The sequence below is a fragment of the Gobio gobio genome (genome assembly GCF_949357685.1).
Source record: "Gobio gobio genome assembly, chromosome: 1".
In the NCBI taxonomy this organism is placed as follows: domain Eukaryota; kingdom Metazoa; phylum Chordata; class Actinopteri; order Cypriniformes; family Gobionidae; genus Gobio; species Gobio gobio.
The window spans coordinates 54808211-54831011 of NC_137097.1; the positions used below are offsets into that span (position 1 = coordinate 54808211).

Below are 22801 nucleotides of genomic sequence, written 5' to 3' on the forward strand. Positions count from 1 at the left end.
TCCCGAACCGAATTAATCAGTTCAGTGTATCTAGAAACTGGAGCGCCATGGCAGAGGGAGAGTGCCCCAAAAAACGAAAGTATAAAGTATAAACATAATGACAATCTTGCACGCTCTACAGTTTGTAACTGACATGTTATGGTTGAGTTAAACAAGTTTCATTTCATGTGCATATTTTTCCGGTCGGTTAGTTGCCAAGGCTACATGAAAACAACAAACTCCTTAGACCTGTTTAAAGTTGCAATGAAATATAAATAACAGCAGTTTACATAAATAGAAGCAGCTTATGTAAATAGTAAAAGTGATCTACATAATTGTACATATTTTTTTTTTACAAATAATTGCATAGGCCTATAGAAATGATATATTAATGATATATTATATTAAGTAAAGTCATGTTCTGTGGTGAGATTCGGGATACCTTTCCTCCTTTCATGTTTTTTTTTTTTTTTTGGGGGGGGGGGGGGGTGGAGAGATACCTCCCTGAAATGACTTTTTTCAGGTTGGGATGTCTGTATACACCTAGGATGACTTGAGGGTGAGTAAATCATGGGGTAATTCATTTTTTCATGAACGTTCCCTTTCACCCAAAAATGGGTGTTCAGTCAGTGTGTCTCTTGCACAGTAATCCACATGTGTCTTCAACACAGTCTCACTCCCACTCGTCACATATTGACGCTTGGTCAGGACCCCTCGTCGTCACTTTTTTACGTACAGGGTACCCCTTGAAAGGCATTTTTCGACGTTAAGGGTACTGCAGTAGGCTTGTTTGAGATGCGCCTCGCCTCGCCTGAAATTCAGCCGAGACTAGGCGGCTGCAGTGAGGGGAGGAGTGAAAAAAGTGCAGGCAAGCCGGACAGTTCTCTCTTCTCGTAGTGGATCAGACACCTGCGAGATCAAAGGCGGATATCGCGGGATTCACACTCGTGCGCTTTGTTGCTGATAAACTGGATGTAATTTAAGTTCTGTTACTTTTATATGAAAATAAATATTATGAACAAGACACCCAAAGTTTTTGTTATTTATTTCCATTCGAAAGACGTGTTTATCAATCATTTTTACTTTAATTAGGCCTACATACATGTTTGTATAAATATATTTTTTTATAAATACAACAATCACATAATCCACAGAGAGATCGCCTTTGTTAGAGAGTTTGGGAATATTCACACATAAAAACATGATATCAGAGTTTTAAAATCAAACATTTTTAAAAAGAACCATACATCACGGTTGTTTAAACCAATAAGCATTAAGCTGTGTCGTCAGCAAGTCGTTTCCCATCATGCTTTTGCTCAGCGCAGTCGGTGGAGAGCAAATGCGCTCGACTGCAGAATCCGACACATCCGCCTTTCGCTCGCGAGAGTTTTTTGACATACGTCGGCAAGACATCAGAGCAAGGCGGACCGCCCTCGGACACTTTTCTAACCGGCATGCATCTCGCGCTGATCACCGGTGATCGGTTCTGCGCAGATTTTGCTCATCTCAAACAAGCCTAGTGATTCCAATGAGACACCTTTGGCGTCATAAACAGACGTGTTGGGCATGTGAATGTTATCATGATGTAACTATTTATTGGGTTATAATTTTTCCATTATGACATGTTGGAGTATGATTCTCAATTTAATCAGCCAGCATTATTTTATTTACATTTATTGATTTGTATTTACGCTATTCAGACACGTTTGAAAGTAGCCCAACCCCGCCCCTTAACCTACCCATTTGCGTTATATGATATAAAACACAGAATATAACAGACAACATGCACACTTTGTTGAAAAATGTCAAGTATTCCAACTGTTCCGAGGCCAAACGATTGATTTGTGTGAAGAAAAGACCCAAAAGCGATCTGCGTTTCCCTCCGCACCCCGGCGTCATAGTGACGACGCTACAGGCACGGCCATACCCCTCGGCGTCAGTCTACAGACGAACTGGGAACTCCATTGCTTTCAATGGGAAACCTTTGCCGGTATTCTATCGGTATGAAATCTCGCTGAAGAAGTCTCATTCAGAATACATCGCGATGTTTGGCATCAGTGCACGTGGGCCACATGTTGGTGAGTAGCCATGAATATTTGATATAAAGTATTTTCTGTCGTTATTGATCAGATTATGTTCAGTCACTGCATTATATCTTTCATTTCCACTCAGGCTTCGCTTTTCTTTGCTTTCTAAATCAACACACCTTGCTAATAGGGCGATTAAACACTGTCACGTGACGTGCTATATACCTTTTTAACAGTTATTCATATTTAATAATAACAACTAGTGTAGTTTCAACGTGGCATTTGTAGTAGAAGCACAATAAAATCAACCTTAGTTCTAATGTGATGTTTGTTGTAAATAGACAGTATCCACAACACTTACCATGCGTTTTAATGCCTTTTAATGTAAAATCCAAATATTGTGATGTAAATAGTACTTTGTCCTGTATATAATGTATCTGTTATATATTATGACTTTTTCTCTTTTTTTTTTTTTTTACCTGAAACGACCAAAAGGGCCTTTCGGACTCAGTCAGCCCATTCTTGTTCATGGAAAAGTAATGGAGAAGACCGAAAGCAGCAACAGCAAATATTTGCAATGGTAAGTATGTGTTGGTTTGAACTCTTTATCAAGCATTTGTTGTTTCTTAAACATATTCTTACAAACCCCATGGCTCAATCAGTGAGAACATGTTCTCAAAGTCTTAATAATTCACAAGATTTAACAAGCTGTCATTCATATGATACTCGTACATATTTGTACAAATACTCATACATAATCCTGCAGCTTTTACTCCGACTTCTGCCATTGGCTACAGCCTCAATTCCTGTACATATTTATCATGATTTTTGTAAATCAGTTGCGCCCCTTCTTGGAAAGCAGTCCCAGAAAGAAAAGTTTATATTAGGTCCAATGTATTCTTTAAAATGATTACAAATTGGGCCATTGGGGAGGTCTCTTCACACCTCATGACCTACCTCTGTTTGCAAGAGTGGAAATGCTCACATAACATCAGATATTCAATTATTTTGTCATCAGTTGCACTGCTGATAACGTCCTGTTTGCATGTAAATAATTTACGTGATCAAAAGATTAAGTGAATAATCAACATTTTTAAACAAATTCATATGTGCTATTAAAAATATACTTTTAATAATGGAAATGCACACCTATCAGTGAACTTGTTACATAAATGTATTTAACATTTAATTATGCAACACTTTTTACAGAAGGAAATCCTACAGTTATGTAAAGGGACAACAACAACATCATCATCATGTCCTGTCCTGGGCACACTGGGCAACATGTGTCCTCCAAACATATTCGATCTGTGGCCACGTTCTTCACATCTTCTCATGGAACACCTGCATTCTTCAGGTCTTCACGAAACATCTGTCTCATGTCTTCCTTGGTCTTCCCTGTCTCCTGCGTCTTCCTGGTGGTGTCCACTTCATAACTGTTTTGGGGTGTTGTTGTTTGGGCATGCGTAGGATATGTCCAGTGAGGTGCACCCTTTGCTATGTCACAGTTTCTCAAAGTCTTCACGTGGAGTACCACTCCTCTTCATGATCTCTTCGATATATGCAGAACCAATATTCATAAACTGTACTTGATGTCTGCTTATGCCTTTATCAAAAAAGCATCAGTGCTCATCAGGAGTTTTAGTAAAGGACATATTTATTGCCATCGACTTCATGATGCTATATTCCAATGTATATATCTGCATTTGTATATTTGCATATATATGCATTTGTATAACAGTGTTTGTTTGAACAAATGAAGATAGTGAGAGTGAACACCTTTTGAAATCAATATGTATTCATTAAACCTTTTATTACAGTGGGATAGTATTCACTATAGTAAATGTCCACCATAACTAAATATATGGTATCATTATATCACTACCTTGCTTATGTAAATGTAACATGAATGTATTTTATTAAAGCATTTTCTTACTGAAAATGGTTAACATTTATAATAATCATTAACTATTTGAATTGGCCTTTCATTTAGTTACAATAGAAGTGAACAATAATCACAAGGATATAGTTTTAAAGTTGAGAATGTAAAATGTTCTTAATGTTTTTGCCTATTTATTTCTTAAAGGCAAGAAACCAATATATTTTCAGATAAAGTTTAACCTCATTTCTTTTATTTGTACCGCAGCATGGTTATTTTATACTGTTGTGCAGTAGTTTGGCCGCTACATTTGTATTTAAACTGTTTGACATTAAATATTGTAATATGCTTACAAAATTGTGTGCATTCATTATGCTTTTGTTACATTTATTTTAATTCCAAGAGTTCAGATGGTGAACGATGGCATAAAGAAGTGATCTAATATATATATATATATATATATATATATATATATATATATATATATATATATATACCGGTATATATATAAATACACACACACACACACACACATATATATATATATACACACACACACACACACACATATGTATATATATATATAGAGAGAGAGAGATTTATGCATCAGTTTAACCACACAAAGGAGATTTTTGTTTTAAAATGTGAGTTGTATTAATTAATTAGAAGAAATAAATATTTAGCAGCCTAAATATTAAATATTTAAGGATATCCCTTCAGTTGGAACCGGATGAGATCTGTCATCATTTTCCATAAATGGACAAGTAAGTGTGACGCCTCTGTTCTGCTGCGTTGTCATTGGCTAGGACTTTATCGCAGAACTCGCTGTGATTGGACTATCTTTTAACCGATATAAAACGGCGTTTCATGTTACAAAGTATGTTTTGGTGTTATTGTTACGTTAGTAATACGTTAAGTTAACTATAAAGTGTCGCTATGTTGTGAGAAATTACTCCTTTACCGAGATCCCAACCCTAACCCTAAGCATTTCTGCACACTTCAATGAACTACAGCGCCATGTTTCCCATTGCATTGATACACTGACAAAGGTATATGGGTAATGTAGTTTAAAACGTTTAATAATGAGACAAGAAATGTTAAGTAAATGACATCTTTAATGGACAACTGGATATCTAATTATGTTCATTGTGTAAACCTTTATGACATATATGAGGGGCAGGCTGAAATTTGATATTTTACTGTGAGCACTTTTAGAAAACCTTTATGCCAGCTTTCCATATCTGTCTGAAAACTGTGCCCAACATTATTTAGTAAACATAGCATAAGCAGTTGTCCTGCCAATTTTCTCTGTGATACGCTAACCAGACTTTGAGTAACAGCCATTTGAAATGTGCTTTTTTTTGCCCTTCCAGGGGCCTCTACTGGGTCCCTGAGGGCGGAAGGGCAGTACAACATACACAGATCTATTTTCCTCATCATGGACAACAAACTTTGAGTCACATTTAAATATCAGAGTATTTTCTCTTTTCTATTCTAACATCATGCTTGTATTAGGTTTTGATGGGTATTGTGAGACCATCTGATGAAATACAGAAATATTTGAAAGAAATGTAATATAATTATTAATATTTATTTTCTTTTATGGATAAACACCCATAAATATAATGGATGAACCCACAACAACTTGCCATTATCCAGTTTCCAGTGTAAACAAAAACTATTTAGATTTACACTTCACTATTATTGTTAAATATAGGACAATGCACCATTAAGTAAAATAACAAAAGAGACATTGCCAAAATTGTATGTATTTTCACGTACCTGACATCGGTAATGTGCATGCTTTAATTTTTATTGCAGTAGTAAATGTACCAGATTTATCAACATGGATCATCGTCAGTTAAGCTTGAAGTGTTTGAAATCCTTCCCTTTATTTCACTGAAAACTGGCGTATTGTCACAGCATGCAAATACAACTTTTTGGTGCATTGTTGTACCAAATATAATATAACCAGATGAAAAATGTTTATGTTTCAAGTAAAATAATATTGTTAATTACTTTGATAACCTAAATCAACTCATAAAATGTGTATTTACTTTAAAAACACCATACACAATATTCACCATACTTTATCACTCAACTCTTTATTGGAGGATACAGTATACAGTTGATAAAGTAGCATAAAGAAAAATTAGATTCAAGATAAAAAAAAATGGGTCTTCAAAAATACATTAACATCATATTAATCCATTCACAGCTGCTGAAGCCAAATGAGTGCCACAGAATCCCATCCAGTCAACTATGATACAGAAAACAGATTTGATATTGTGTTGAAAAATAATGATTCATTATCACAGCTAGACTGGTTTCTTGCTCTTCCCTCTATCATGTTCATGTTCTATCCTGTTCTTCTTCTTCTAAACAGTTTGCCCACTTGTACCCTACAGTGTATAACTGATAAACAGATGATGTGGTCACTGATGTGGTGTAGCCTTTTCTCAACCAGAGGAAGAAGTTGTAACATCCCATTGTCAGGTATTCTCCAGTCCTGGTCTAAAAGTAAAAGAAAAAACACAATTCAAATTAAGTTTAATGTAGTCAGGTTAGCATATGTTCTGCATGATTTAAGCAGTGGTTGGCTACTCTGGGCCTCAGCATCCATTGTCCTGCAGATTTAGCTCCAACCTCAAACCCACCTGCCTATAATTATCTATAAGTAAACCTGAAGACTTTAGTTACAAATTCCAGACATGCTCGATTAGTCTTGGAGGTAAACTCTCCATTTCAAAAGGCCCAGATTTGCCCATTCCTAATTTCAATTTACAAAGCATGTTATTACAATGTATATAATATTGCAGCACATTATATTAGCCAAGTACTGACAAAAAATATTTTACCCATATCAACAGCAACCTTTTAAACAGCAGATCTTTAAAAATATATTTTAGAAAGGCATGGTCTCTTCTTAGCCTTTGCCAGTGATGCTAGATTTCTTTTAAGACAACATACTCTTCTGTCACTTGTTTCAAGAGCATCACTTGTGATAGCCTGCACAATGTAAAATTGTTAAAATACGGCAATACAATAGGTACAGAGGCACAAGACTTACCATGCTTATGAAGCACCCATGGCCATGCATAGTTCTCAGAGACTGGAGTTTTTGCCTCTTGTATTCCTCCTTGGCTGCACATTAGTCTTTTCCTGTAGAATCTTCTGAAGTGTGTGCCTTCTCTTGCTATCCATCTTAAAACACAAATGCAATGTGTTTTAGTCTGTGGAGTATAAAGCCTTGTTTCAAGCCAAAAAACTAACCAGATATTTCACATAATTCAAAGAACATTTACTATTTGATTCCTAATATATGCCACAACTCATTATCTTCCAAAGCTACACAGAACCACCCATGGTCTACAAAACAATAAAGAAATACCTGGAGTTTATACCAACTAAATGCTTTTTTTAACCCTTCAATACATGTCTGCTTTTATCTAAGACAAACAGACGGTGCCATTTTTAAGAATTGAAGGCCAAAAGTGTACCAGCCTTTATGCTAAAAGGCAATCATTTTAATAATAATTGTATCAAAAAGGGAAACAAATATTTGCCATTTTAGATAAATCCAAGATACAGAACCTAATTTGCTCATTTTAGGAGTTATAAAAAGATTTAGACATGAATAATGGTGTGTATTTTATCAGAGTATAGAAAGAATGATCACAGCTGTTCTTTGAGAGATCAACATCAAATTCTGTACTACATATTAAAGCAAAACAATACATCAATACAAGACATACCAATGGACTTGCGCACTTTTCTGTCGTCTTTTGGCACAAGATGGCCATGTTCCTTCCTCACCCTAAACAAAGGACTTATTCGATTAGCTTGCTTCGATATAAGGGTCTGGTCTTTCTTCTCTGCTGTAAAACAAGAAAGTCTCACTTACTCTATGTGCAATTACTATTGTTTTTGAAACATATGCATTAAGACAGTTACAATAAAATGAATTTACATACAATTCAGGGGAGCATTTCATGAGTAAATACTGATATACTAAAAATATTATTTACCTGATTACGGCAAGATTCGCTACGACTAACTAGTAGCTCTTGTGAGGGTTGGCTCATAAAAGTAATCTGCAAGTAATCCTGCAAAACAGAAAGAAAGGAAATTTCATTACATTGCATGCAAGTTGTGATTTCATACATAACTGTTTCTTTCTTTAAAAAGTGTTGCATAATTAAATGTTAAATACATTTATGAAACAAGTTCACTGATAGGTGTGCATTTCCATTATTAAAAGTATATTTTTAGTAGCACATATGAATTTGTTTAAAAATGTTGATTATTCACTTAATCTTTTGATCACGTAAATTATTTACATGCAAACAGGACGTTATCAGCAGTGCAACTGATGACAAAATAATTGAATATCTGATGTTATGTGAGCATTTCCGCTCTTGCAAACAGAGGTAGGTCATGAGGTGTGAAGAGACCTCCCCAATGGCCCAATTTGTAATCATTTTAAAGAATACATTGGACCTAATATAAACTTTTCTTTCTGGGACTGCTTTCCAAGAAGTGGCGCAACTGATTTACAAAAATCATGATAAATATGTACAGGAATTGAGGCTGTAGCCAATGGCAGGAGTCGGAGTAAAAGCTGCAGGATTATGTATGAGTATTTGTACAAATATGTACGAGTATCATATGAATGACAGCTTGTTAAATCTTGTGAATTATTAAGACTTTGAGAACATGTTCTCACTGATTGAGCCATGGGGTTTGTAAGAATATGTTTAAGAAACAACAAATGCTTGATAAAGAGTTCAAACCAACACATACTTACCATTGCAAATATTTGCTGTTGCTGCTTTCGGTCTTCTCCATTACTTTTCCATGAACAAGAATGGGCTGACCGAGTCCGAAAGGCCTTTTTGGTCGTTTCAGGTAAAAAAAAAAAAAAGAGAAAAAGTCATAATATATAACAGATACATTATATACAGGACAAAGTACTATTTACATCACAATATTTGGATTTTACATTAAAAGGCATTAAAACGCATGGTAAGTGTTGTGGATACTGTCTATTTACAACAAACATCACATTAGAACTAAGGTTGATTTTATTGTGCTTCTACTACAAATGCCACGTTGAAACTACACTAGTTGTTATTATTAAATATGAATAACTGTTAAAAAGGTATATAGCACGTCACGTGACAGTGTTTAATCGCCCTATTAGCAAGGTGTGTTGATTTAGAAAGCAAAGAAAAGCGAAGCCTGAGTGGAAATGAAAGATATAATGCAGTGACTGAACATAATCTGATCAATAACGACAGAAAATACTTTATATCAAATATTCATGGCTACTCACCAACATGTGGCCCACGTGCACTGATGCCAAACATCGCGATGTATTCTGAATGAGACTTCTTCAGCGAGATTTCATACCGATAGAATACCGGCAAAGTTCCCTTTCGAAAGGGAACTCTCGCTGCGTCTAGCTGACGCTATGGGGAACGCCCTCGGCGTGACTGGTGTCTGAAGCTACTATCGAATCACGGCAAAGTCTTTGACCGACGTCAGCCCATGACGTCATCAACGTGCGACCCGGAAGTATAAAAGGGCGCCGTGCCAACACATACACATCTTTCTCGTCTTCAGGGACTGTCTGTTTGAACTGCTATACGAGTTAAGGTAAAACAAATTCAATTATTAATACACACGAGTGTGTATTTACTGCCTGGGATCAAGAGCATGCACAGTCAAGTTCATTTGAAGTTGTTTGTGTGTGAGTGTGAGCGGTTTTCAATCTGAGATCGCTCCATTCTAGTCTGGCTTTTTTCCTGAGGGAAGAAAGTTTGGCATCTGGGACTGGATGATGCTGTCCCGTTCAAGCTGAGGCTGAGCGTTGGCATACATCATGGGTTCTCAGATGCAGCTCGCCGATCGTCGCGACGATCTGGCGGTTAACGACTAAACAGCAAGTGCTCTTAAGGATGGCTGGTGAGAGTGGTATGAATCCTCTCAGCCACCCTGACCGTGTATGCTGAGCTGATGAATGTTATGGAACGTACTGCAGGCAGGCTGTGGCTGCCATGTTGGCGCGTTAGAGGAGAGATCGCTCGTGGTAGATTGCACAATCGTTTTCTCCTTGGCCATAAACCATCAGCTCAGATGAGCCTTCCATTCCTTCTTGATCTTCTTACAGAGATCGAGAGGGCATGGAAGAATCCATATTCGACCCAATATTCATCAGCATCAGCGTTTAACTTCGCTGATGTCGAGGGGATAGGGGAATATGGATATGTGTTGAGGCTACCGACTGGCGAGGAAAGTTTGCAGACTTTTCTCGCATTTCGTGGGCATCAACACTGAGAGCTCAAACTGTGCTTTAATGGCAGGGGCATACACGGCAGCGGGTCAGGCTGGTGCTGCTTTTCACACCATGGCGGTGTTTCAGGCGTACCAGGCGGACCTGCTGGAGGATCTCGACCAGGGGGCCGGGCTGTCCCCTGAGGCGGTTGCTGAGCTGCGCCGCACCACAGATCTTGCTCTCCGGGCCACCAAGCAGACTGCTGCTGCCATCGGCCGCTCTATGGCGGCTATGGTGGTCACGGAGAGGCATCTGTGGCTGAGCCTGGCTGATATCGGGGAGAAAGAGAAAGGCTTTCTCCTCGATTCGCCGGTTTCGCCGACTGAACTTTTCGGCACCTCCGTTGAGGCGGGGTTGGAAAGTTCAGGGAGGCGAAGGCGCGTTCAGCGGCATTTAAGACATGCATACCGCTGAGATCCGCGCCCCCACCCAGGCAGGCGGGACCTGGTCCTTCACGGTCTGAGGACCGTAGGCAGGACCAGAGAGCTAGCGTCTCCTCTCGTGCCCCCCCCCTCCGTGGAGGAGGGCACAGAGGAGATGGGATTCCCGGGGGGAAAAAGGATCTGAGGGAGGTGATCCAGGACCAACGCTCTCGGCGTTGGTGATGGATCACTTCCCTTGAGGGCGGTTACATCCTAGCCCTCTCCTTTTTCCTTTTTAATGTCTTTTAATGATTTTTTACCCAGGCACTTCTTACATCAGGCCTGAGGCGGGCCCATGATGAGTAGAACTATGTTCTGACGGCCCGCCCGGACCTGCTCAGTGAGAACGCCCCTTTCAGGCATTCAAGGGCGGTAGAACATGGTGGTGAGAACCGCACAATGAGTCTTCGCTCAGCATGCCGCAGGTGAGAGTGGTCATTTTTGTGTATTACACTAAAAATATGTATTTCTTACAGACCCCAGGTTTCCTGTATAGAGTTGGGTATTCATCAACGACTGAACGCTGAGGCGTCAGTTGGGATGTGGATGAAGGAGGCGCGTTGCTGAGGCACCGCCACCGTTGGTAATATGTACCACTTAGATCGGAGGCTCTAGTAAGGCAGGTGCCAATGCTGAGGCATCAAGGTACTGCTAGCCTAGCTGGCTATCAGGTTAAAGAGGGGCAAAAACGCTCTCCTGAAGGTCGGCTGTCAATTGTAGGCCTCAGTAGGCCTCTTGAACAAGGCGCGTTTTCAGTTGGAAGGCCTCAACCAGGCCTCACTGGAGGTATGTACCGATGTGCGCATCGGGACAGCTAGCCTGGCGGCTATCAGGTTGTAGGCCTCATCAGGCCTCCCTGAAGGCCCGCTGTTAGTTGTAAGGCCTTATTAGGCCTCCCTGAGGGTGAGCTCTCAGGTTGTGATCACTACCAGAGGCAGGTTGTAGGCCTCATCAGGCCTCCCTGAAGGCCTGCTGTTAACTCTAAGACCTTACTAGGCCTTTCTGAGGGTGAGCTCCCAGATTGTGGTCACTCCCAGAGGCAGGTTGTAGGCCTCATCAGGCCTCCCTGAAGACCTGCTGTTAAATTCTAAGGTAGTAGGCCCCATCAGGCCTCCCTAAGGTGTTCCTGGGATCCAGTCATCTAAAACAGTTAAGCACAAATTACAAACAGGTAGCAGGCCTCTCCAGGCCTCCCTAAAGGCTGATTATCTGGTAGTAGGCCTCAATAGGCCTCCCTTGAGAGCGAGTTCCTTAATCAGGATGCTCGGATAGCCTGCGTAGCTTGACTGTCGACTAGTAGGCCTCAATAGGCCTCCCTGAGGGTGAGCTCCCAGGTTGTGGTCACTCGAACGAGGTAGTAGGCCCCATCAGGCCTCCCTAAGGCGTTCCTGGGATCCAGTCATTTGATACAGTTAGCACGCATTGCAAACAGGTAGCAGGCCTCTCCAGGCCTCCCTGAAGGCTGGTTATCAGGTAGTAGGCCTTAATAGGCCTCCCTTGAGGGCGAGTTCCTTAATCAGGATGCTCGAAAAGCCTGCGTAGCTTGACTGTCGAGTCCCAGATGGTGGTCACTCGAACGAGGTAGTAGGCCCCATCAGGCCTCCCTGAGGTGTTCCTGGGACCCAGTCATTTAGCACGTATTGCAATCAGGTAGTAGGCCTCTCCAGGCCTCCCTAAAGGCTGGTTATCAGGTAGTAGGCCTTAAATAGGCCTCCCTTGAGGACGGGTTCCTTAAACATGATGCCCGACTAGCCTGCGTAGCTTGACTGTCAAGTAGTAGGCCTCCATAGGCCTCCTTGAGAAAACAAGGGTAACCTCAGCAGGCGGTATTGCTGTCAGGTTGTAGGCCTCACTAAGGCCTCCCTGAGGACGGAGTCCCGAGCCTGGATGCTTGGGTTTCCAGCATGGCTTGCGGTTAGGTAGTAGGCCTCTATAGGCCTCCCTGGAATACCCGCTATCAAGTAGTAGGCCCATAGGGCCTCCTTGAAGTTGAAGTTCCTGAGCTAGGCACTTTGATTACCAGTTCTCTGTGAGAAATTGTGGTAGTTGGGCTTACAGCTGGAGGTTACTCGCCAGGCAGGCTCAGCTGCTCCCCTCTATGAGGGTCGTCTATGAGTGCTCAGCCGCCTGAGCCTGGTCAGACGGTCGTAGGCCTCTCATGAGGCCTCCCTGTTAGATCAGTCATTAAGGCCCTTTCGGCCTCCCTACTGCTTTGAAACACAAGCACCTGGTAGATCCTTGATTTGAGCAGGCAGACTCCCCTCGATAGCAAGGGTTGAAAAGCACTACGCTGAGTGTTGCTCTCTTGGATAACCCGTCTCTGAGTTCCGGGCTAAGTAAGACTGCCTGTGTTTCAGTCCCTTAGCTTGGACGCCCCTTGGGCACCATCCAGAGGCTCTGTTTGAACAGACAGGGTTGGCTAAACCGAAGTGTCCATAACACTTAGGGCACCAGGTCAGGCCTCCCTGGTGGCACTTGGGAGAACATTTCCCGAGTAGTGACTGGCTGGGGTTCCTTCGGGTCCCCTAGCCACATTCCCTTGAAGGGACCCCTTCTTTGGAAGTAGTGGTCCCGGGCCTTCAAGCTGTCTAGATGGAACTCCACGCAGTGCGTTAGGGTTCCGTTTAGTTGTATAGCTTGGGCTATGACCGTAGGGAGTGCTGTCACTGTCAGCCCAGGACCTGAGGGGGAATCGCTCAGGTTTTTCTATGAATTACTTGAGTTGACAGTTGTCACTGCCAATGGGCAGACACTCCCCTCAGCATGGCGGCGTTGGTATATCGTTCCCCATAGCGTCAGCTAGACGCAGCGAGAGTTCCCTTTCGAAAGGGAACGTCTAAGGTTACGTATGTAACCTCTGTTCCCTGAGAACAGGGAACGAGCGCTGCGTCGCGTTGCCATGCTTCAGGGCCTATCTGCCATACAGTCCCTTCAGACGAGAAGATGTGTATGTGTTGGCACGGCGCCCTTTTATACTTCCGGGTCGCACGTTGATGACGTCATGGGCTGACGTCGGTCAAAGACTTTGCCGTGATTCGATAGTAGCTTCAGACACCAGTCACGCCGAGGGCGTTCCCCATAGCGTCAGCTAGACGCAGCGCTCGTTCCCTGTTCTCAGGGAACAGAGGTTACATACGTAACCTTAGACGGTTTCCCATTGAAAGCAATGGAGTTCCCAGTTCGTCTGTAGACTGACGCCGAGGGGTATGGCCGTGCCTGTAGCGTCGTCACTATGACGCCGGGGTGCGGAGGGAAACGCAGATCGCTTTTGGGTCTTTTCTTCACACAAATCAATCGTTTGGCCTCGGAACAGTTGGAATACTTGACATTTTTCAATAAAGTGTGCATGTTGTCTGTTATATTCTGTGTTTTATATCATATAACGCAAATGGGTAGGTTAAGGGGCGGGGTTGGGCTACTTTCAAACGTGTCTGAATAGCGTAAATACAAATCAATAAATGTAAATAAAATAATGCTGGCTGATTAAATTGAGAATCATACTCCAACATGTCATAATGGAAAAATTATAACCCAATAAATAGTTACATCATGATAACATTCACATGCCCAACACGTCTGTTTATGACGCCAAAGGTGTCTCATTGGAATCACTGCAGTACCCTTAACGTCGAAAAATGCCTTTCAAGGGGTACCCTGTACGTAAAAAAGTGACGACGAGGGGTCCTGACCAAGCGTCAATATGTGACGAGTGGGAGTGAGACTGTGTTGGTGTCTTCAGTCTAAAAATTCTTTCCCTGTAGAAACACTGTGTTTTTGGACGTGTCCTGGGTGAAACTGATCTTGTTTTTTACTGAGTCTACCAGTGCTACCACCAACGCAAAGATATCCCAGCCATTCCAGTGCTTTTCCAGTGGTTTGACGTATCCAGTTAATGCAGTAGCTTGATTCTGAAATCCTGCAGGAGATGGAAAATGATTCTTGAGGTTTCACAACCAAAGATAGAGGTTGAGTGAACTCAACACAGTAAACACTACCTGAAAACAACTATGATAGAATGTGTTATTAATTATGACTCAAAACTTCTGTTGACAGTTATGAAGCTTATTGCATTCCCTTAGTTGAAATAAACCATCAGTGAAGCTCACAGGATGCAGCTGCTGCCAGCAGGAGTAGAGCTGAGGAGAGGATCATGATTTGAAGTGAATGCAGCTTTATTACTCATACTGATCCACAAAGCAGATACTCCTCTTTTGTACGGAGAGCAAGTAGTGAATTTGCATACAGCTCTTTGGATGTCCAATATATTGCGGCTGGTCATTAATTTGGTAGATAATTATTGCTTTCCACAAAAGATGTCAAGATCTGTGACCACATAAACAGATGAAGAAAAAATGCAACATTTAAGAATTTTGTTTTAACATCATTGACTGTTTGTTTGTTTGTTTGTTTGTTTGTTTGTTTGTTTGTTTGTTTGTTTGTTTAAAGTTTTGTTAAGATCTAAACTTGTCTGTCAGGTATCTGATGAAAGTATTGGTAAAATGCAATTTAAAAAAATATATTTAAAAAATATTTTCTTAAAAAAAAAAAATGTATATATACTTTTTTACATATATATATATATATATTTTTATATAGCCCACAGGAAAATTATTTTACCAATACGTTCATCACACTCCTGGAGTTTCATAAAATAATGTTTGAATAATGTATGAAGTACATTATATATTCTTAATACATTAAATCATAGCTTAACCACAAAATATGTGCTTCTGTTTCTGTTTGTAAAATAAATAAATAAATGTGTGTTTTTAATTTGTTTTTATATACTTTGGTCTGTATTTATTTATTTTGTAAATTATCTGTAAATTATCAGCTTTGATCAATGCAATATGTGTGGATTTTACAACAACAACAACTAAAATCTATAAATAAAAAGAAAGCAAAGAAAACAAAAGTTTAGTGAGTGATGCTCAAAACAGTCAAATAAGACTGCGTGACAAGAGCGCCACCACTTGGAAATACAACAGTATTTTGATCATAAGTGAAGTCAACAGAAAAGGAAGTGGTTTTTGTATTGCTTTGACCCTGAACTCATTCACAGTGACTCTCTAGCACAGTAATACACAGCAGTGTCTTCAGTCTTGAGGCTGTTCATCTGTAGGTACAGTTGACTGCTGGAGTCACTTCTTGACACAGTGAACCTTCCCTGGACTGACTGGGAATAGTAGATATAAGAACTGGATGTGCTGATAGTTGCAACCCATTCCAGTCCTTTACCGTGACCCTGTCTCACCACAGCTGCCCAGTAGCTGCTGAATGCATATCCAGAGGCGGTACAGACCAGCCGAAAAGATTCACCAGGCCTTTTTACCTCCGCCTGAGACTGAGTGAAGGTCTGACAATGAATATCTGTGGGAGAGAGAGAGAAAAAATGAAAATATGGAATATGTAAAACTTGTTAAAATTATATAAGCATTCATAAATTATTATTATTTAATACAAAAATTGAATATGTACCATGTAAAAATAGGAATAACAGGAGTGAACTGATTATTGTTGCCATTGCTGATCGATTCACCTCTACATACAGTCAATGAACACACACACTCCAACAATGCAATTTATAGAAAATATGCATCACAGTTTTGCATGAACTCCTCCTTCAGTCTGCAAACAGTAAAAAACCTGGGTGTTATATTACACAGCAACTTGTCTTTCGAAAATCATATTTCATATGTTACAAAAACAGCATTCTTCCACCTCAGAAACATCGCTAAGCTATATGGAACATGCTATCTGTCTCTGATGCAGAAAAGTTTGTTCATGCTGTCCTGCATGCTCAATAAACAATTAGTCCGAAATGCAGCTGCTAGAGTTCATTCTAGGCCAATTTTATCTTCTCTGCACTGGTTACCTAGTAATAAGTTCAGTATCAATTAGTATTGCTACTGACCTATAAGGCCTTAAATGGTTTAGCTCCTGTGTATTTAACTGATCTTCTATAGCCCTACAATCCATCACACTCTTTAAGATCTCTGGGCTTCTGGTAGTACAGGATATTTAAGGGATGTCCATCCGCTCCAGTCTGGATCCACCCTCTTACGAAGAATTCAGATGACCAACACCTGTGAAGAGACGACTCCAACTCCTCCAACTCACAGCTCGGGAAAACATGCACCAATGCTATTTATTCTTCTATATATCCTAATCTTTTGTTAACATGCATTCTTTACTTCAATGAGCTCACTGTTTCTGCCTTAAATTATTACAATGTTTATTAATACATTGTTAGCTAACTGTGTAAGTTGTATATGTATACATTTCTGAAATCCATAACTTGGACACAGTCACCTCTGATAACAGATCAGATCACTCTAAATAGTATGCATTTTCTGTAAAGCTGCTTTGAAACTAAATGCATTGTGAAAAGCGCTACACAAATAAATGTGAACTGAACTGAAAAACTGAATTGAATTGCCACTGCTTATTTTTACCTATGTGTATGAAAAACAGAAATTTGTTGTAATAATAATAATTATTGTAATTATTATAATTATTATTATTATTATTATATATACACACAAGAACATATACACAAAAATATACAAAAAGGTAAGTGTGGAATAATGAAAAGTATAGTGGGCCTGTAAAAAGTAAGCAAAATCGTATTTGTATTTATGAAATTTATGACAAAATTTTGCCTAAATGTTAAATTATTGTAGGTTTTTTTTTACATTGTAAAGCATAATTAGATTGGTTTAGTAGCTATATGTTAAGACCTTAATTTGGTGTTTTAGAGTTTAAATAAACCATCAGTGAAGCTCACAGGATCACCGTTTGTTTTTAGTTTTTTTGTTGTTATTGTTTTTGCTTTACTGACAGACTAGATTTTACAGTCATGGCCAGACATATTGACTTTCTATTTAAACAAATAATGTTGTTTAAAATAAAATTATTATGTGTTTTATTTTTTAGACAATTGTTGCTTTCTTATGTCATCAAATGAATATCAGCTGTGAATGATGAATTTTATGAATATTGGTTGTGAACCTTTGAGGACAAAATGTTAAATACCCTGATGTGAATATGATGATGTTTTTGTACAGGGAGGCTGTTGGCGTCTGTCACTGTGTATATTTGGCACAATAATACACAGCTGTGTCTTGAGCTTGCATATTCGTTCCTTGCAGTGTTATTGTGTTACTGGACGTGTCTCTGGTGATGCTGAACTTGCTTTTCAGTGAATCCTTGTAGTATAAGTCTCCATTACTCCAGATCACTCCAATCCATTCCAGAGCTTTTCCTGCAGGCTGTCGAATCCAGCCTGTAACATAGCTAGTAACTGAATAAGAGACTTTACAGTCGATAGTTAGAGTGGCATCAGGACGGACAGTCAGAGACGCAGGCTGAGTGAGTTCATATGAATGAACACCTGTATCAAATGAAATAATACCATTTAGTAAAATAGCATGAAGATTAAAGACAGTTAACCAGATTTTTAGCAACAAAATAATGTATCACACACAAAAGTAGACTAAACTTACAGGATATTACTGCCAGAAGCAACACTAAAGATGAAGAGATCATGGTGTGTTTGAATGATCTGAAGCGATTCTTTCCTCCCTCTAGTGATCAGAGGAATGTATAAACTGACTCATGCCTGCTGTTTAAATATGCAACTGATGATTTACATAAACACCCAGAGTTACTGACCAACTCTACATGCTAAAAGAATATATGTATATTACGGTTTATTTCCTTTATTACTTTCATTAGAGATTTTTATGACATGAAAACATTATGCATTAAGAGCCGGGGATCTGCAGTTGCTTCTATTGCTTCCGAAGGGCATGACTAAAGGAAAAGAAATTGATATTTAAACAAAATAAGAACAATTTAGACATCTTCCTCCTGTTCAAAAGTTTTTCACCCACCCACCCCCACCCCCCCAACTCTTAATGCATCGTGTGCCCTTCTGCAGCATCAGTGAACATTTGAACCCTTTTTTTGTTTTAACCCAGCAATTGGGTTGTTTTTACCCAGTGAATGGGTCGTTTTAACCCAGCAGTTTGATTAAATGTTTGCTTAAAACAACCCAATCGCTGGGTTAGACCATTTTCAACCCAACTTGGGTTGTTTTTAACCCAGCATTTTTTAGAGTGTTATAGTTGTGTTTGAGTCCCTCAATTGTCCTCAGTGTGAAAAGATGAATCTCAAATTCATACAGTCACTGCTGGAAAAGACGCTGGAAAACGGAAGAGTTTGCAGGACCTGGAGGATTTTTCTGAAGAACATTGGTCAGTTTAACTGCTCACGACAAACAAGGTACTCATGAACAACATTACAAAACAAAAACACAGTTGGGATCATTCAGGAAACAACTCATTAAGAATCAATGGTTCATAATCTTTTGAATGGGGGCATTCTAATAAATTCAGCAATTTTTTGTCTTGTTGGCTGTATGTAAACATATTTGATGTAAAATATTTTACAGTACTAAATAAAAAACAACATGCATTTTGTATAATCTCTCTTAATTTGTTAAAATTATTCACATTTTCACAGATTCTGCAAGCAGTTCACATACTTTTTCTTGCAACTATATATATAAATTTCCAAAAGTATTGGGATATAATAGTGAGCATACATTCAAAGTTTTAGTAGCCTTTTTGTTAGAGGAGGTAGATAAGGATTTAGATCTTAACATCTTCTTGAAAGTGAGAAAAATTGGAGGTAACTTTCATAGTTTTACGTTTGTGGATAAAATATTTTGCAAGCAAAATAATTAAGTTGCAAAGAAAATAAACATTTTCATATTGCTTCTCAAAAATGAAAAACCTAAACAAAACATCCTTGAAATAAAGCTCAAAGTACATGTGTCCTCAGTCTGCATATTCTTTCCTTGTAGAGTCACTGTGCTGCTGGAAGAGTCTCTGGTAACTTGAAATCTACTTTTCAGTTTATCACTGTAATATGTGTGACCATCACCACATATCATTCCAGCCCATTCCAGAGCTTTTCCTGCAGCCTGCCATATGAAGCCAGTGCAGTAGCTGCTGTCAGTCACTGAATATCCAGAGACCGTCTCTGGTTACGTATGTAACCTATGTTCCCTGAGAACAGGGAACGAGACGCTGCGTCAGCTGACACTACGGGGAACGCCTCCAGCGTGACAGGTGTCTGAACTACTATCGAATCACGGCAATCCTATTGACCGGCGACAGCCTATGATGTCATCAAGGTACGACCAGGAAGTATATAAGGGCACCTTGCCAACATGACACCGCTTTTCGTCTGACGGGATTGTTTGGCAGGCACGCCCTGAGGCATGGCAAAGCGACGCAGCGTCTCGTTCCCTGTTCTCAGGGAACATAGGTTACATACGTAACCAGAGACGTTCCCTTTTGAAAGGGAACTCGCGCTGCGTCAGCTGACGCTACGGGGAACGATATACCAACGCCACCATGCCGAAAGGAGTGCATGCCCACTGGCAGTGACAACTGTCAGGACAAGCAAATTCAACTGAAATGCCTGAACCACTCCCCCTCTGGTCACATTAGGCTGTCAGTGACAGCGCTCCCTACGGTCAAAGCCCAAGCTATAAACCTGAGAAGGAACCTTCGCATACCATATGAAGTCCTACCCTGGCCGCTCAAAGGCCTGGAACCAGCCCTGGAACCAGCCCATTCGACAGAAGGGGTTCCTTTAAGGGAACATGGCAAGGGGACCCGAGGGAACCCGTGCCAGTCACTATTCGGGAAGAATTCAACGAATGCCACCAGGGAGGCCTGACCTAGCGACCTCTATGTGGGACACGTCAATTCGGCCAATCCCTGTCTGTTTAAGTACAGAGCCTCTGGTACTTGCCTCCGGAGAGACATCCTCCTAGCGTACTGCAAAAAGGCAGTGTCCTCCACCAGCCGGACCTCAGAGACGGGTTATCCTGGAGAGCAGCGCTCAGCGAAGTGCTTTCTAACCCTTGCTAGCGAGGGGAGTTTTAGCCTGCTCGATCCTAGGATCTACCAAGCACTTATTTTAAAATGTGCTCAGGAGGCCGAACAGGCCTACAGGCTGATCCTAGCTGGGAGGCCTCGAGGGGCCTACAACCGACGGATCAGTGCCAAGCGGCTATAAGCTCACAAAAGACTCTCACTTGAGAGGAGCTCCCAAGCCTGCTTGGTAGGTAACCATGCTGTAGGCGATCTATGAGAGTCCCTTCCTGTAGTGACCGCATAGTAGCAGCGTCATCTCGTCATGCTAGGTTATGAACACCGCCTTCAGGTGCTACCGGCTAGAAACCGGCGCCTGATAGCAGGTGACCACCAGCTGTCAGCGTAAAGCCAGTTATGTGTTCCCTCCTAGGGAACTTGTTCCCCAGGGAGACCAGAAGGGGCATCCACCTGGTAACCTGTGCTGACTGCTCGCGTGTCCAAACACCGGAGCTCGCCCTCAGGGAGGCCTAATGAGGCCTACTACCCAATAGCAGTCGAGCTGGCCCTCGAGGTAGCTGGAAGATGGGACTCGCTCTGACAGGGAGGCCTAGTGAGGCCTACCACCTGGTAGGAAGACCTGTTAACGGTCCATGCTAGTGTGTCACAGTGACTGGAACCGGAACCCCCTCAGGGAGGCCTAGTAGGGGCCTACCACCCAGAAACGAGTTTTCAGGGAGGCCTGGGGACGCCTACTACCTGACAGCAATCTTCTGCTAGGTGTCCAGTGACTGAAGACCAGGAACGTGCCCTCAGGGGAGGCCCGGTTGAAGCCTAATACCCAATGGCGAATCACACAGGGAAGCCCCGTGCAGCTTGCTACCTGTTAGCAACCCATGCTACCATGTGGTACCGGAACTGGGGACCGGGGAACGATCTCAGGGAGGCCCGCCGCCTACCACCTGATAGCAGAACGTGCTAGCCTCCAGGGAGGCCTAGTGAGGCCTACTACCTGCTAGCACTCCACGCTCCCCGCCACAGAGACTGGGAACCGGGAACTCGCCCTCAGGGAGGCCGGGTGAGGCCTACTACCTACTAGCAGCTCGTGCTAGCCATCCAGTGACTGGAGCCCGGGACCACCCCCTCAGAGGAGGTCCAGTGAGCCTGCTTACCCCACAGCAGGCCCTTAGGGAGGCTTGGTAACGCCTACCACCTACTAGCAGCTCGTGCCAGCTGTCGAGGGACTAATGCCCAGGAATACCCCCTCGGGGGAGACCGGGCAAGGCCTGCTACTCACAGCAGGCTCTCATGGAGGCCTGATGGGGCCTACCATCTGAGCCAGGGTAACCCAAAAACAGGAGCCTACCCCTCAGGGAGGCCTGGCAGGGTCTACCTCCAAATAGGAGGTCTGCAGGTTCTATGAACCCTGCCGCGGATAGAAGGCTGGCTGCTGCACCCGGGCTGACGGTAGCTGTCTAGTGCTGACGAAGAACTGGACATCCAGTTATCACCTGGGGACTCATCCCCAAGGAGGCCAAAGAGGGCCTACTAGTTGACGAGGTTTCTGCTGAAGTTGACGTCGATGGAAAAAATCCTCCGGGGCACACCTACGGGCCACGACGTCGAGACTCTTGTCCTGGAGTCCGCTGCCCAGACTGCCCAAGCTGGCTATTCACAACCAGCTGGCCTTCATATGCCCGCACCTGGAGCTGGCTCCATCCCAGAGGCTAGAGGGCCTCTGCGACGGCGCAGTCTCACAGGCAGTGCCTACAGACATGAACCTAATCACATTGCCAATAGCAGTGCACTCAGCAAACAAATGCCTAAAAACCCTCTAAAGTGAGGGGAGTACAACTTACGTCACCTGCTTCGGGGCTGCCGCCTCACTTTTTTCATACAGCGGCCCGCCGTTCGTGCGAGGGCGTCAGCTATTGGCAATGCTCGGGCCTCAGGGGGAGCATCCGACCAAACCGCCATGCAGAAGGTTGCGCTGTTCAGCTCAACCCGAGCCCTAAAGAAGGTGGAGCAGAGGACATAGAGCAAAGGGTGAAAAACATAATACAAATATGCAACCCACCGGCCGTGCCATCCTCCAGGATGAGGCCGGGGGCCGCCAGAAGGTGGCGGCCACACAAGCTCTGGAAGGCGGGGTACAGCAAAACTAAAGTCTTAATCGCACGCCAGCGAAAGACCCTCAACCCCGCCCCACGACCACTGGCAAAGTCGCTATCCCTGCTGCAACACCTACACTGCATTACTATATAACC

General features: G+C 41.9%; 1 protein-coding gene across 16 annotated transcripts in view; it reads right to left on the bottom strand.

Annotated features, from left to right (window-relative positions):
• ighd (immunoglobulin heavy constant delta) overlaps positions 1-22801 on the bottom strand; it is a 784237-nt gene that overhangs the window by 713458 nt on the left and 47978 nt on the right. Inside the window, exons 1-2 of one of the 16 annotated variants that reach the window (XM_079830398.1) lie at positions 18150-18227; positions 17734-18037 (exon numbers count right to left, since the gene is read on the bottom strand). The exons of 13 other annotated variants lie outside the window; for them this stretch is intronic. Coding sequence is in view for 1 of the 3 variants with exons in the window: in XM_079830370.1 (XP_079686496.1) it covers positions 15711-16014; positions 16123-16168 (350 nt within the window). In the remaining 2 variants the exon portion in view is untranslated. Of the gene's footprint in view, positions 1-15704; positions 16015-16122; positions 16204-17733; positions 18038-18149; positions 18228-22801 lie in introns of those variants that run through there. 2 more of the 16 variants (XM_079830370.1, XM_079830397.1) reach the window with 2 other exon arrangements.